The sequence below is a fragment of the Puma concolor genome, chromosome C2 (assembly GCF_028749965.1).
Source record: "Puma concolor isolate L17-30 chromosome C2, mPumCon1.1.hap2, whole genome shotgun sequence".
Taxonomy (NCBI): Eukaryota; Metazoa; Chordata; class Mammalia; order Carnivora; family Felidae; genus Puma; species Puma concolor.
Window position 1 is genome coordinate 15,520,591 of NC_141675.1, and position 16,078 is coordinate 15,536,668.

Below are 16,078 nucleotides of genomic sequence, written 5' to 3' on the forward strand. Positions count from 1 at the left end.
CTCTCTCTCTCTCTCTCTCAAAAATAAATAAACTTTTTTAAAAATTTAACAAAACAGTGGAAGAACAAAGATCTGTTGAATGTCTTCTGAATGTAAGACATTGTGCTTGGTACTGTGAAGGTTATAAATAATTATAAGGAGTGGTCCCCGTTGTGAAATGACTTATACAGTCTACCTGGGAAGCCAAGACACATACACAACTTGGGTAAATATCAAATGGAGGAAATTTGGGTAAATATCAAATGAGATCTATGGCTGATATAGTTCAGGGAGACTCCAAAGCAAGCAGGGTAAGTTTGGGCCTTGAAAAGTAGGTAAGAAGTCACTCCTGGATGGAAAAGAATAGCAAAAGTACATGAACTCCGGATATACCAGCTTGGTTTACTTAGGACTACTAATCACATTTTAGAAATGGTATTTGTTTTTAGTATTTTTTTTTCATTTTTTTTTAACGTTTATTTATTTTTGAGACAGACAGAGACAGCATGAGTGAGGGAGGGGCAGACAGAGAGGGAGACACAGAATCTGAAACAGGCTCCAGGCTCCGAGTTGTAAGCACAGAGTCCGACGTGGGGCTCAAACTCAAGGACCATGAGGTCATGACCTGAGCTGAAGTCAGAGGCCCAACCGACTGAACCACCCAAGCGCCCCTTTAGTATTTTTTAGTGTTTGTTTATTTTTGAGAGAGAGGGAAAGACCATGAGACAGGGAGGGACAGAGAGCGAGGGAGACACAGAATCTGAAGCAGGCTCCAGGCTCTGAGCTGTCAGCACAGAGCCTGATGTGGGGCTGAAACTCACCAACAATGAGATCATGATCTGAGCCAAAGTCCGATACTTAACCGACTGAGCTACCGAGGTGCCCCAGAAATAGAACTGTTTTATGCTAGAAAAGAGAAACCAAGAGAAGAGGCTTGCCCAAGGTCACCAAGCTAGTGTGCCAGTTTGTCCTAGCACTGAAAGTTGGATCTCCTGATTTATAGTGCATATTTTGATATGTCTACTTTGCAAAGTCTGGGAAAGCAAACTGGTGCTAAATGGCAGCAGTTTGTGAATACCTAGTCATGATGTTTGAATTTAATCCTGGTTAGTATGGACGAAAGCCTTGAATTTCTCCAGAATAACTGACAACAAATTATCAAACTGAGGGCTAATTCTTCCTTCTTGTTCATAACTCCTTCTTGAGCTTTTTTTTTCTTCCTGTGGTTTCAACCACACTCCTCTGTCCTGGTTTCCATCCTACATCTCTGAATACTCTTTCTTATTATATCTCCCTGGACTCTTAAATTTTTATGTTCTGCTTCTCTTCTTGCTCTTCCCTTAAGTGAGTTTTATCCAGTTCCATGGTTTTCCATTTCAGATGAATTTGGGTAAAAATTATACAAAATGGGAACTTTATTTTCTATAATATATATTATTTTGGCATAATACATATATAATAATATATATATATAACATATATATATTATTTCTGCCGGTGGCAGAAAATGGTGGATATAACCATTATCACATGTATCAACTGCTTTTGTCTAAAAGTTTGTCTCCCATTTCAAGGGTTCTCCTCACCATTTCCTCCTCCCAAGATGGCAGCTGGGTACAGGAGACTGCTCAGGCATCCTCACACCAATGGGAGGGGGCTCTGCATGTTGCCTTCTTCTTTTGGTCTCTTTGACTTAGATGAGGTGAGCCTATCTCTAGAGCTTTGGGGGACCTACCGTGGCATCCCTGATTTGAACTGTTTTCTCTGTGCTCCTCTCCATGCAGTGATAACCTGGTGGACTCACTGGAAGCTCCACATCCATTTTCCACGTTCCCGTTGTGGTGCCTGGGAGCTTTGGATTCGCACCTCTGCCAGGCATAGTCTACGGGGAACTGAGAGTAAAGGGACATAGTATCAGTCCCATCTTCTTTTTTCTTTCCTACTCCTTTATCCCAGGTGCCAGTCGTTCCATTATTCATTCAACAAATATTTACTGAGTGCCTATTAGTGTCAGATAATATTCTAGGGGTGGGGGATACCACAGTGAACACAGGGTATCTACCCTCATGGGCCTTCTACTAAATGCCCTTATCAACTACATAGTATATAGCGTTATGATGATCATGAAGCTTCTCTGAAGCTTCTAGTCTTTTCTGGCCGAACCTGAATTGCCCCCTCACACCTTCTGCTCTCCTCCCAATGTTCACTCCTGCTAGAAAGGATGTGAGGAGGAAAAACATGGATTCTTGAACCTGACTTATCTTCTATCTTCCCATCTGGCTCCTTTTTTGAGCTTCAGAAAGACTTCCCTGTTTCCCATCCGCACTGCCAGAAACTGCCCTTCCACCATGACCTTCTCTTTCCCCACGTGTTCTTCATTTAGGCCTTTCCTTGGGTTTGTAAGCCGCAGCCTCATGGTCTGGTCTCCATAGTATAAGGGCTCTGGGAGAAAAAGTACACAATATATTCTAAGAAGGTGAAATACATTGGATGTGTTTTACAACATAACTTCCACATCCATTTTCTGAAGACCTCCGAAACTGTGTGCCTGATCGTACCCTTTCCTACATGACAGACATAGATTTTGAGCTGGACATTTACCCTTATGTCTAATCAGTACCTTATGCTGAGCCATTCTCACAGTGAATGGAATCTCTTTCTTTAACCCAGTCATGTTCTCCACTTCATCACCTTAACTGAAACCTGAACATTTTCTTCAACTCACTCTCCCTCAAATCCTACATCCATTTTATTAGCAGTCTCTTACCAAATCTATTTCTGAAATGTCTGACAAATCCATCTAATCCTTACAATTCTCATTCTCATTATCTCACATAGGGTGAGATATCTAGCTTTCTTGCCTCTACTCTCTTCCTCATCCCTAGCAGTGATTCAGTATATCACCTCTGTACTGTCTACAGGAGGTCATCAGGAGAGCCATTTTGTTTATCACAATGATGTTGACCGCTACTGGTACTTAAGGGGAAGCAGCCAGGGATGCTAATATTATGTCGGATACAGAACAGTCCTACGCACAGTGTATAAAGCAGAACGAGTAGGAGATACATGTGAAGAGATTTATTGCAAGGAATTATACAACTGTGGGGGCTGACTAGGTAAGTCCATAATCCACAGGGTAGGCTGGCAGGAAGGGCAAGTTGAAACTCTTGGACATGGACTGAAACTGCTGTCCACAGCGAGAATTTCTTTTTCATCGCAAAGAAGCCTCAGCTTTGAAGACCTTCCAAATGGTTGAATCCATTCTACTCAAGTTATCTAGACTCATCTCCCTCCCTTAACCATCCTCTATGTATCTACCAAGATGATCTTTCAAAAATCACACTTGGTCTTGATAAATTATCTCATGCTTAAGATGAGTCAATGTTCCTAGGGTGCCTGGGTGGCTCAGTGGGTTAAGCATCTGAGTTTGGCTCAGATCATGATCTCACAGTTCATGAGTTCGAGTCCTGCATTGAGCTCTGTGCTGACAGCTCAGAGCCTGGAGCCTGCTTCGGCTTCTGTGTCTCCCTCTCCCTGTGCCCCTCCCTCACCCACACTGACTATCTCTCAAAAATGAATAAACGTTAAAAAATAAATAAAAAAGATGAGTAAATGTTCCTGTAGTGAGTCCTAGAAATTTACTCTAAACTTTCGGTGAATTACAAAAGATTAATGTGATCATCTCATATTGTCAAACTGCTGACATATGGCACACATAATTATTGTACTAAATTCCATCTACCTTGTGCAGGAAACAGCTAGTAGAGTGCTTGTCAGCATAGATTAATTTCTAAATCCACAGTCCCTTCATAATTTCACTTCTTTACTCTGGGATTTTTATTGTAGCTTTCTAATACAATATCCATATGTTCTTAGCAAATTTTATCAAGAGGCATTGGATATTTATCTTAAATTCTCAAATATCTTTAAAGTTGACCACTTGAGAATTGAACAGATACACGAGCACCCGATTCTCATTTTCGTAGTGCAAATTTAAAAAACCGTTGTGCTATTTATTTATCTGAGTTGTTTTATTTTTATTATACCATATGTCATTTACAATTGCTGAGTACGCCACTAAAGGCGTGTGTCTGCAATCCTCTGCTAAGAGATTAAATTAAGCCATGTAGAAAATGATGTATTTTAAAAGGACAATATTTTTGTGAACATCTTTGCTTTTATTGTCTGGTTAATTGTTGGCTGAATTTCCCCCAAGGCTGTGAAAAGGCAACAAATAATGATGCAGTGAAAGAACTATCGGGAAAAATCATGACTTGTTTTGGAAATGTTCTATACTTGTTACAGGTTAAAAAAATAAAGCAATGCCTTTTAGGCTCCCAGACAAATACACACACAATTCTTACATCCACACCATAACTCCCCCCTTGTTTATTGAGATATAATTTACATATAGTATAATTTACACTTAGTTTAATGACTTTTGACACAAGGTCAACTTGCACCTGAAACCAGACTCGCAACATTTACATCCCCTCAGAAATTTCCTTCATGCCCCTTGCCGTGCGGTTCCCTGCCCATGGACAGACTGCCATGATTTCTGACACTATGGATTACTTTTGCCTATTGTGTAACTTCATATAAATTGCAGAGTATGTATGCTTTAGCATCTGGTTTCTTTCACATGACCTAATGTCTGTGAGATTCATCCATGATACTGTGTTTGGCAGTTATTTATGTTGCTGGATAGTATTATGTTGTATGAATGTATCATATTTTGTTCTGTTGATGAACACCACGTCGTTTCCAGATTTGGGGTTTTATATAAGACTACTCTGAATTTTCTTATATAAGTCTTCTTAGGGAGATACTTTCATTTCTCTTTGGCAAATACCTAGGAGTAGAATTTCCGGGTCATAAGGTAGATGTATGTTTCACTTTAAACGAAACTACTAAGCAGTTTTCCAAAATTGTACTGGTTAGCATTTTTAGAAGTAATATATGAGGTTTGCTCACCTGTTCCACATTCTTGTATACATTTGGTATTGTCATTCTTTTAGATTTTAGCCATTGTGTTGGGAATAAAAGGGTACCTCTCTGTGGTTTTAGTTTGCATTTTCTTGATAGCCAAGGCTGTTGAACACTTTTACATTTCCTTATTGATCAATTATATATCTGTGTGTGTGTGTGTGTGTGTGTGTGTGTGTGTGTGTGTGTGTGTGAAGTATCTGTTCGAATCTTTGGCCATTATTTTACTGAAGGTCTGTTTTGTTGACTTTAGGCGTTCTTTAAATAGTCTATATATGACTATGTATTGTATGTATGTATGTATATGTATTGCAAATGTTTTTCCTAATCTATGACTTGACTATTTTAATGATATTTTTTTGATGAGCAGAAATTTTGTTAAATTTTAATTTTGTTCAAGTCCCGTTTACTCATTTAGTTTTTCACTGTTGTTAGTGCTTTTTGCATCCTGTTAAAGAAATTGTGGCCTCTCCGAAGATTGCAAACATAGGCTGTTTTTTTTGTTTTTTAAATTCTTTCTGGTTATAGATTTTATGTTTAGGTCCATGATCCATTTTGATTTAACTTCATGCATAGAATAATGAAGAGATTGAAATTTATTTTTTTTTCCTTATGGATGCCCAGTTTCCCCAGCATCATTTCTTAAAATGCTAATCCTTCCTCACTGACTTTACTACATGTCTTTTTTGAAAATCATTTGACACTATATATGTGGATTTATTTCTGAACTCTGTTCTGTTGCATTAATCTGTGTATTTGTTCTTCAGCCAATACAACACAGTCATGATTATTTTGGCTTTTTAAGAAGTCTGGAAATTAGGTTGTATAAGTGCTCCAATTTAGCTCTTCTTTGTCAAATTTGATTTGGCCATTCTAGATCTGTTATATTTACTTATTAATTTTAGAATCAGTTTGTCAATTTCTTCAAAAAAATAATGTTGCTATTTTGTTTTCCTTTAGAATTATTTTATTAAATCATAAATGTAGAACAGCTTCTTAACTCTACACATGCACTTAAATTTTTTTTTTTAAGAAAAACATTATGTCTTATTACACCATGATCCTGGCTAATAGCTTTTGAAACTTTGAGGAAAATCTTTAAAAAGGTTTCACATGTTACCTGAAACCTACAAGTTTAACATTATCAAAGAAGGAATGCTTCTACACTTACAAAACCACTAGAAAGAAATAACAATTGAAAAGCTCAGAAACTGTCCCAAAGGCATTTTTTCCCCAACTCCTTCCTCCATAGCCAGGTAAAGTTATTAAATTATCCAGCACATTCACAAAATGGCTCTCTGCATCTGCTCTGGTATCTTCTGCTATATCACTGCAGATTTATGCATGACTTAGATAAGAATTCCCTTAACATTATTTTGACAGCCTGAAACTGTTCCGTTACCTCTGGGCTCTCATCCTCTCCTATTTACACAACGAAGCCCAATATCAGCTTCTCCCTCTATATCCCCACTTCCTCTACTGCCTCCAGGCCCAGAGTTTCCTCCACCCTATGGTCCCCCCATGTTCCTGCCAACACCACAGTTTCCACTTTTCATGGGACCACAGTTACAAAGTTGCTGGTTATAATTTCCAAAATCATTGTAATTTCCATTTCCGTAATTTCCTCCTCCACGCTTGTCATAATCACCTCCGTAGCCACCCCTCCCCTGCCAGGCTGCCATATCCAGGTCCTCCACCACCACTTCCTTCTCTTCCTCCTCTATAACCAGAGCTGTCTCCAAAATTGCCACGTCCAGGCCCTCCTCTACACTCCTTATTAATGCTGCTCTTTTCATTTCTACTTTCTGTTTTAATATGGGGAAGAGTTTTGCAGTACTTTGAAGAATTGGTCTTTTATTTCATTTGTTTATCAAAATTTATTGAGCATCTATTCTCCTCTGGGGAATATTCTAGCCTGGTGTTTTATCAGTAAGCGGAATAGTCAAAGAACTCCATCTTTGTAGTAAAGAAAGACAAATAATAAATAAATTAATATACATTTAAGTACTATGGACAAAAATGTGAGAAATCAAAGTGATAGTGATTGGTAGATGTGCGAAGACAGGCTATTTTAAATAGGGATGTCAGGAAAAGGCTCTATAACTACATGACGTTTGAGCAGAAACCTGAATACATCAGAAGGGTGAAATTTGCAAATATCTGGAGGCACAACATTGATGTCAGAGGGAACAGCAAATCCAAATATTTGGAGGCGGGGCATACCTGCCAAATTCAAGGGGCAAGCAAGGAGGCCTGTGTGGCTGGAATTGAGTGAAGCAGGGGGTGAGAGGAGGAGATAAGGCTGGTGTGGTCCATGGTATAGACTTGAATGATGTGCGTTTTGAGCAAAGGGTGACATAATGTTTTAAAATGATATAGCTGTTGCTGTGTACCAGTTGACTACTGAAAGCTAAGAACGGAAGCAGGGAGATTGGTAACAGATGATGGTGATTCTTCTCCTTGATTTTTAACTCTTTGTTTACTGGCACTTAATCAGTTTGGTATTTTGATGTCAGGTACTAAGTGTGTGCTTTGACAAGAGGTAGACATTTCTTTGTGTAATTCCATATTAAAAATGAAACAGTAAGTAGAATTCTAATTTGTATGGTTCACTCATACTGATACCACCCATGTCTAATTCCATACTGTGTTCATGCCGTAAGCAGTGCTGGTTTTCAACCGCATTTCTCGTTTTTGAGCAATCCAAATGAGAATGTCTTAAAACTTGACCACTTGATGATTCTCTGTGCATGACTTCTTCTATATGTCAAATGGAATTACCTGCTTTTGGCCTCCTTTGAAATGATTTCAGTTTTCACACATACATTCAGTTCTTTTCCTTTGGTAATGTGCAGTTTTGAAACAAAAGGGTGGTCAGTAAATGTTGATGTAGACTAAATCTTCGGTATTTTTAATAAGGGATGCCTTCAGACTATAGCACTGTTCTTCTCTTCTTCCTTATTAGTAGTAGTACTTCTAGAAAACCTGTCTTTGAATTAGGAAACACAGAGAACCTATTACTGATACTAGATTAATTATGGGGTGGCAGTGAAACTTTATCAAGCATGGTAAATTTGATAGTGGAACTTTATACTGAATTGTTATAATTAATTCATTCTCTAATTTACTTATTTTGGTGATAGTTCGTTAGTATGTTCTTGTGCTCTTAAGAAGTTCTAATTAAGAGAATGTCATGATAATAGTAGGATCATAATTATATGCATTTAATTATATTAAAGCCAAACATTTAGCTTTGTATGAATGTTTTTAAGAAGTCCAAAATAAAAAATAATTAATATCCGAACTTGAAGATAATATTTTTCCTTTATTATATAATATTTGTAAATTTAGTTATTTCCAGCACCTTACACGCCGGTTTTTCTGGTTTAATTTGAACGTATTGCCCTTCTACTTGATATGTGGAACACAAGAGCAGGGAAATACTTCAGGATTTCATAAACAAAATAGACAGGGGTATCCACCAAACAACTTTGCAGCTAAAAGATCCTCAGCTGCCGTAGGAAGGGACCAGGCTCCAAGCTTGCTCCTGCAGCCCACCTCTCCGTGATGGCGAAACCAAGTGTCCCAGAGTGAGGTCCTGGACAGGAGCCTCTCACCACACCTGCTGAAGTGGCCAGTCCACTCAGCTATGGCCTGGGTCTGTGTGGCCCCTTCAGCCCTCTCGATCACACTGGCTGATTTTTTTAATACTTTGAAATTAAGGGACAGAACTTATGCGCAATAATATGCGGTAATGATCTGTCTCCTATTTGGACTTTCTTTTTGCCATCCTCCATGAAAAGCATAGAACGTGGTTTGCCATTAAAAAGAGATCACCTCAGCCAGGTGAATTGCTGTCAAGCCGTGGGTAGCCCTGAACTTATGTGTCTAAGGTCAATGTTATTAACTAAACAAATAGGAGAATCTAGGCAAAGACATAGCTCAAATAGAGTGACTATTTTAGAACAAAAGAAATAGTACATTCTTTATCGTGCTAAAGTAAAGCATCTATAGGATATAGTTAGTGTTATGTTTTATATTTATTTCTTGCTTTTCTCTCTCCTTAGAAAACATTCTGGGTAATTTAAAAAATTGCACTAGTTTTAATAAAATAGCTCTCTTAATTCTTTCCCTACTGTTGCAGTTAATTTAGGCAATGTCAGGCTGTTACTGTTAGAACTGCTATTCAACTGAAAATGTATTGTAATGTGCTGCACACATAAAAAATTACATTATAATGAGCAAAACCGAGCTAAACATAATTGTGCCTATAACAGCACTGTGACAGGAAGTGTCTCCAGTAATGGTGATGATTTCCATATCAGTGATAATTTTATTGTCTCATTTGCATTGTCTTCTTCTTGCTGCCATATTGATGCACAGAATGTGTCCATCCGTTCCTGGGAGATATGTAGATGCCAAAAAAAATGTAGTTAACTCCCTCTTCTATTCCTAGAAAAATCTTAAGTAATCAAAAAGTAAAAAAGATGACAGCAGCCAAATTGCATCCCCCAAGGCTGCACCTCCCTGCTCCCCCCAGCTCCCTTTAATAGGTGTATGTACTTGCTGGAGGCAACTTTCAAAAACATCTTAATGGCCTCAACTCTCAGGTTAAAAACAGTTAACCATTTCTGCCTTTAGCCAGGGCCTGCTGGGTTACAGAGGAGCCGGATTGTCATTGCCGGGCCAGCCATCTCTAATACAGATGAATCGAGCTTTACAACTTCTCAAACATGCAAAGGGGAAAAAGGAAAGGAAGCATTCACTCTTATTCATTGGTGTATCACCAGATAGTCTCTTCAGCTCTTAGAGAAACAGCACGATGGATTCTGACCCAGGATTCTGGATAAACGGGCAAGATAAACAAAAACAAAAACAAGAAACAAACAAACAAACAGAAAACAAACACAGACGTTACAAAACCTACTTATCATGTAGGGGAGTTCACCTTCTTCCCTGGCCCTTTTCTCCCTTCTGTCTCAATACAGCAACTACTCATTAAGCATTTGCTATGTGTAAAGCATCGTGCAAGGCGTGGAGGGATTCAAAAGGGACTAAAATAGCCTCCAGTTCTTCAAGGGGTGAGTTGGCAATGAGTTGGGTACTCAAATATTCACAAGAAAAAAGTCTGGAAATCACATTTGGGAAAATGTGTCTACAGTGACGTATCTTTTATGTCAAGTTCAAGAACTATATAGATTTTTTTGAAGCAAAACTGCTGCAGGAGATTACAGAAACAGAGGGGTTTTTTTCAAACTAAAACAAACTATACATTCTACATTGCTTTATCGCTTTATTGCTTCCCCTCTTACAGAGTTTGAAAAAGCATCTCTCTCAGTATGTGAATTCCCCTTTTTCAGAAGTTAAGCAAACACCCAATTACTTATGGATGCAATTTTACTGGTTGCAAATGACTTGATTTGCAAGCCATCTGGTTCCTGGTTCTTTGGTATTGGTTACAAGTCAAAACTCCTCAAGTCTTGGATACCTGTGTCAGGACTCACAGCTTCTCTACACTCTTCATTTGTCCAAAGAAAAAATGTCTTCCTTTGATGTCTTCTCCATGCCTGTTCTAAAAAGAAACAAAGCCTTTGCTGAAGTTTTGCCAGTTTTCGAGATATATGAATTCTGACATCTAATTGTATCAATGCAATAGAGTTTTGTCAACTCAAAAATTATCTCTCTCTTTATTTTTTAAACATTGATAGCAACTGTTGCATCTTGGGTGTAGGGTCCCTACAGGGTCGTAAGTACAGTTGTGGGCTTTAGAATAGGGCAGTAAATGATTTCGAATAAAAAGTCATAAGGATGTGAAAGCCCTAAATTTATTTCTGTGTACATTTCTGACTTCACTTGAAGATGTTGGAGGAAGAAGGATCTGCGGGTTGGGACAGAAAAAGGAGGAAGACACGGAAGGGGTTGAGTGAGTTCGGAAGGAAAGTTGTGAGCCTTAGAAGGAGCTCCTGAATTTGGTGTCCGGGCTGAGCTTCAGCAGCGCTGAGGCTGGCATTGGAAGCTCCTTACGAGTCTTAAGCATGGGGAAGATTTCTGAGAACGCATGAGCAATCCAAAGGGTGTCCGAAGCATTTTCCATTTTAGGTTCTAAAGTAGTAGACAGGAGTAGACCCAAAAAACAGGAAGGAACAATGCTGAGTCACAAAGCAGTCACTGGATGGAGGACTCGACAAAGAAAATGAAAACGCTTCAACTGCACATTAGCTCCAACGGAGCAAGAAAGATCTCCAAGCATCTTGGTGGAAGCTTGAGGAAAGTACCGTGAAAAAACTCTTAGGAAAAAGAGATAACATTGATGGGACAGTTTGCATTGCACAAAATGTCTTTGCTATTCTTTTCGTGTTTTGTCTTGTTTAGGGAACAGAAACACGCGAGAGCTTTCGGAGGCAGACTTCTAACACCCGTCGCTCATATGGTCTTAGATTTTCTTTACCTTCAATTCTGTCACCATGGAGTTTAGAAACTTGCCTCTGGTGGCTGTGGGTGTCAATTCAGTTTCAGAAAAAGCATCCAAAACAAAAGTAAACCCTTGGACCTGTCTCGAGCAAGCGTTGGTCACCACTGGAGCCTGTGCTGGTCTCTGCACCTTTCAGAGGACGGCGCCTTTCTCTCTCCATGGCCTGGCAGCATCCACTACTGCTGCAGAGTTTCCTGAAATTTGAAAAAACTAAGTCCTACTCGCCCACTGTGGTGCTGAGATTTGGTAGCATTGTTGTACTTTACTAAGTATAGCCGGCACGTGAGCTCACATTAATTTCAGGTATAAGACACAGTACGGGATAGTGTAGTATACACCCGCAATTCCCTACCTTATGCTTTGCTCACCACAAGCGTGGCTACCACATGTCACGATCCAGTGCTATGACAACACCATTGACTGTTCTCCTTATGCTGTACCTTTTATTCCCATGTTTGTTTGAGACGGCAAATGTTATTAAGGTGACAGTAATTTCCACTTAACTGATACGTATCCTTCCCTTAGCGCTGCATTTTCTTTTGCCGCATCGCACAGACCTTTGTCATTGAGCATCTTGGCACCTCTGTTCTTGTCTGTCCCGTGGTAGCCTGCAGGGATGCATTTTTTTATAGAGAGGGACTACGTGAACTCAGCCACAAATGCGCAGATGGAATAACCGGTGGTACGTTAGCACAAATATATATGCTTAGCACGCATTTTAATGTATGTTCTAATAAGCGTTGGGTCCTAGCGGAGGAAGGAAGAAAAGACAGCTGTGCGTTGAATTTCCCTCGCAGGACACCTTTGAGAAGGCAAGCTTAAGTAGCAGTAGCAGTGGAGGCACCAGCCTGAAGAGCGAACCTTCAGAAAGCGCAGACCTGCCCCCCGAGGGTTTCCAGGCCCCCTGCGGTAAGGATGAAGACAGGGCCTGTGATGAAATCCTGTCCGAGGAGACCTTCAACTTGGAAAATATTGACAAAGGTATTTCTAGTGAAGTGGTGGCCACGTGAATGCGCTCTTCAATGTTGTCTGTTTCAAGGCTCATTTTCTCTCTTTCTTTGTTCTGTTACTCTTCTGTTCATGTGCAGACATGTACTCAGAGCTAGATGAGGAATTGGACATTTCGGACAACTCCAGCAGCTCCAGTTCGAGCCCTGTGAAAGAATCTACATTCAGTAAGTTTTCTTTGCCGGCTTGTGGGGTTCCGGTAGGTCGTGGTTTGGGAATCACGCTTGGGAGTCGGGTGACCGCCATCATATGCGTAACGCAGCGGTTTATATTCTAGGTGCAGTGCTAATTAGGACAGGTTTGTCTAGCCTTCTGGAAGGCCCAGAGGCCAACCGTCACTGTGGTCTGCTGTTGCCTTAGCTGTCAAATGAATAGTTTTATTATTTCTACTGGCAAATACACCTTGTAACTGCGGAGTGGAGATAACTAATTTGGAGAAACACTAAATAACCACAGGAATAATGGAAGTGACCTCTTGTGAATCTGTTCTCTAAGGGTGAGAGACCTGGAGAAGAAGTTAGTCTTGGAGTAGACTAAGTTTTGTATGATTTTATTTATGTTATGTAAGGGATAGATTATAATTTCAAACACTAAAGTAGAATAAATATTTTAATTGTTTAGTACTATGAAAAATATGTTATATAAATTCAGTACATATGTTAATTTTGCCTCTTACTTTAAAACAGTAAAGTAAATAGTCTGGGGTATGGGGTATGGAAAAGAAAAGAAAAGATATATTTGGATAAAATTTGTAAGGAAAGATAGGATTCAATTCATTCAACAAATCTGAAACTGAAAGAAAAGAGAAGTTAGAATATGGAGAGGAAAGAATAATTCTTTTAAAAGTGTAAGTTGAAGGCATATTAATTAGGGTAGAAATATTTTGAATTTTTTTAATGTTTATTTATTTTTGAGAGAGAGAGAGAGAGAGAGACAAAGTGTGAGCAGGGTAGGGGCAGAGAGAGAGGGAGACACAGAATCTGAAGCAGGCTCCAGGCTCTGAGCTGTCAACACAAAGCCTAACGCGAGGCTCAAACTCATGGACTGTGAGATCATGACCTGAGCTGAAGTCGGACTCTCAACCGACTGAGCCACCCAGGCATTCCAGGATAGAAATATTTTGAAATAAAGTTAGTGTAAATAAATTTCTCTCATTAAGGAGTATACTATGAAAATCTCAAAAAAAGGTTTAAAATGATCTCCCTAAGGATCAAAGTTAAACCCTAAGGATTGAGCTTCATTTTTTTTTGTTTCTTTCCAAATTTAATTGTCCATCAAAGTAGTGACTATGTGTTCCAGATTTTCTGGAACGATCTCAGTTTCCAACATTGATTTTTCCCTGCAAATTCCTGCCTGCTAGATATAATATCCTGATATTTGATTGGGAAAACATGAATGTTATAAATTCATTGATGAATGAATGAAATGAAATGAATGAAATGAATGAAATGAAAAATATTCATTCATATGTAGCAAATTCTAGAAGAAGTTAATTACTGGCTATTTGGAGATGAATTCAGCTTTTTATATTCTGGGTAGCAATAGTGGGGAGGGTCAGTGGGGAAACGAGGAGGAAAAGTTGAACATTTAAACTTGCATGTGGCAACTTGTAGGTATCTTGGCAAGGGCTTTAGGATAATTATGACATGGATATTTTATTTTCCTTTATTGGCTATTAGTAACAGAGTTGCCTTTTTAGTACCTTTTCTTTGGAAAAAGGACCTTACACAATCCCATTAAGTAAACAGTAATTCGAAACATTATATTTCAGCTGATGCTTTTATAAATGATGACCATCTTTAGAGTATGTAAAATTGCTCATATTATAGGATGGAGCATTTTTTTAAATTAATAAATAGGTAAATAAATAAAAGGTTTGTAGAGGGAAAATATAAAGATATTTTTATGTTCTTGTTCCAGGCATTTTAAAGAGAAGTTTTAGTGCCTCGGGAGGAGAAAGACAATCCCAAACAAGGTACGTACACATTGAGCTCCCAGAACTCTGCAGAGCTAAGTTATTGGTGGCTAAAGTGAAACCTGATGGCTAGAAGTCGCCATGGACATGTGGTACTAGAGGCTGTGAGAGCCCACCCTCCCAGCAGTGATTACGGTTTACCAAGCAGCCTACCATAAAGAGTACTAAGCTTAGGGGTGCCCATGTGGCTCATTTGCTTGAGCGTCCAACTTCAGCTCAGGTCATGATCTCACTGTTCTTGAGTTCGAGCCCCATATCGGATTCTGCTGTCAGTGCAGGGCCCACGTCAGATCCTCTGTCTCCCTTGCTCTCTGCCCCTCCCCTGCTCTCTCCCTCACTCGCTCTCTCTCTCTCAAAATAAATAAATAAACATTAGGAAAAGAGTACTAAGCTTGGGTCAGGGTTTAATTCTAGCTTTGTGACCTTCAGCTAAGCAGTTAGCCTCTCGGAGCTCAGGGGTGGACCGGGAAAGCAGGTGGTTGTGCTTTATGGGCTCCTCTGGAGCCCTGGCTCCTTATATCTTGTTTTTCCACCTCCTCGGGTGGGCTATATGGCTCATCCTCATGGCGAATGTGGCAAATGTGGACCACATCACATCCACACCCCAGCCAGCAGGAAGTGGAAAGGACAGGACCCGACATTGTGGTCATCCCTTCTGTTCACATACCATTGGCCAGAATGTAATCATAGGAGCACATCTCCTATGGGAGGGATGAATATGTTTGGGGGATTCTGTTTTAAAGGGAAAAAGAAACTTATTTGGGGATAATCAACAGTTTCTGCAAGAGTTATCTTTTGGGCTAAAACTAAAACGAAACCATTAGGTTTGGCCTAGTGAAATCCCTGGTGACTGTCATGAGGGCAGTTTCCATAGCATTGAGTGAGGTTGGCAGCAGTGGGATTGTGGTGCGCTTAGAAGTTACAGAGGCAGTGATGGGGGGAAGAAAGCTAAGAGTGAGCGAGGTAGTTAGCTGGTAGGGGACGTTTGGTGAAAAGGGGCCTTTTTAGAATCAGGATGACTTCAGGGTGACTGGTACTAAGGAGAGGCAGCCAGTGGAAAGGAGAGATAAAGAGAGAAAAGGAATTGATAAGACACAGGCACAGAGTAGCTTGAGCCTAGAGAGTGGGTCCGGGAAAGATGAAGGGACAGCTCTTTCTCTGTGTCTGAAGAAAAGGGGGCAAAGACAAAATTAAGCTAGAAAAGCAGAGAAGATTATACTTGGTGGTTTCTGTCTACTAGATGATTTTCAAGGTCACTGCTGTGAAGATGGTCTAGATTTGAGGAGTGGTCACCTGGGAAGAACCAATATAAAGATGGGCAGACAACTGAGTGGAGACAGGCAGAAGGACTGCCAGACAGCTCTTAGTCAGAGACACCAGTTGAGGCTACCTGTGCATAAGCGCGTAGGTGGTGATTCCAGTCAGTGGTCTGTGGCACTGTGGGTGACCCTGGCTAGGGACGTGGCTGCATGCAATGTGACAAAAGGGTAAGGCTATGGTGTGCTTTCTCAGCTGGGCTTTCTGGATGCCAGCAAATGAACCTGACTTTTGTTGACTCATGCAACAGAGGTTCATTAAAAGGCTTTATGGCGGGGGGGTGGGGAGGGCAGTGCTCATGTAATTAGAACCCCAGAGGTTCTAAACTTAGGAAGGAATAA

The 16,078-nt window shown here is 39.9% G+C and overlaps 1 protein-coding gene across 16 annotated transcripts in view; it reads left to right on the forward strand.

Moving 5' to 3' along the window:
* NEK10 (NIMA related kinase 10) overlaps nt 1–16,078 on the forward strand; it is a 228,850-nt gene that overhangs the window by 153,631 nt on the left and 59,141 nt on the right. For all 16 annotated transcript variants that reach the window (XR_015239919.1, XM_086674176.1, XM_086674172.1 and 13 more), the window contains 3 exons: nt 12,235–12,418; nt 12,526–12,612; nt 14,366–14,420. Coding sequence is in view for 15 of the 16 variants with exons in the window: in XM_086674176.1 (XP_086530302.1) it covers nt 12,235–12,418; nt 12,526–12,612; nt 14,366–14,420 (326 nt within the window). In the remaining variant the exon portion in view is untranslated. The remainder of the gene's footprint in view (nt 1–12,234; nt 12,419–12,525; nt 12,613–14,365; nt 14,421–16,078) is intronic.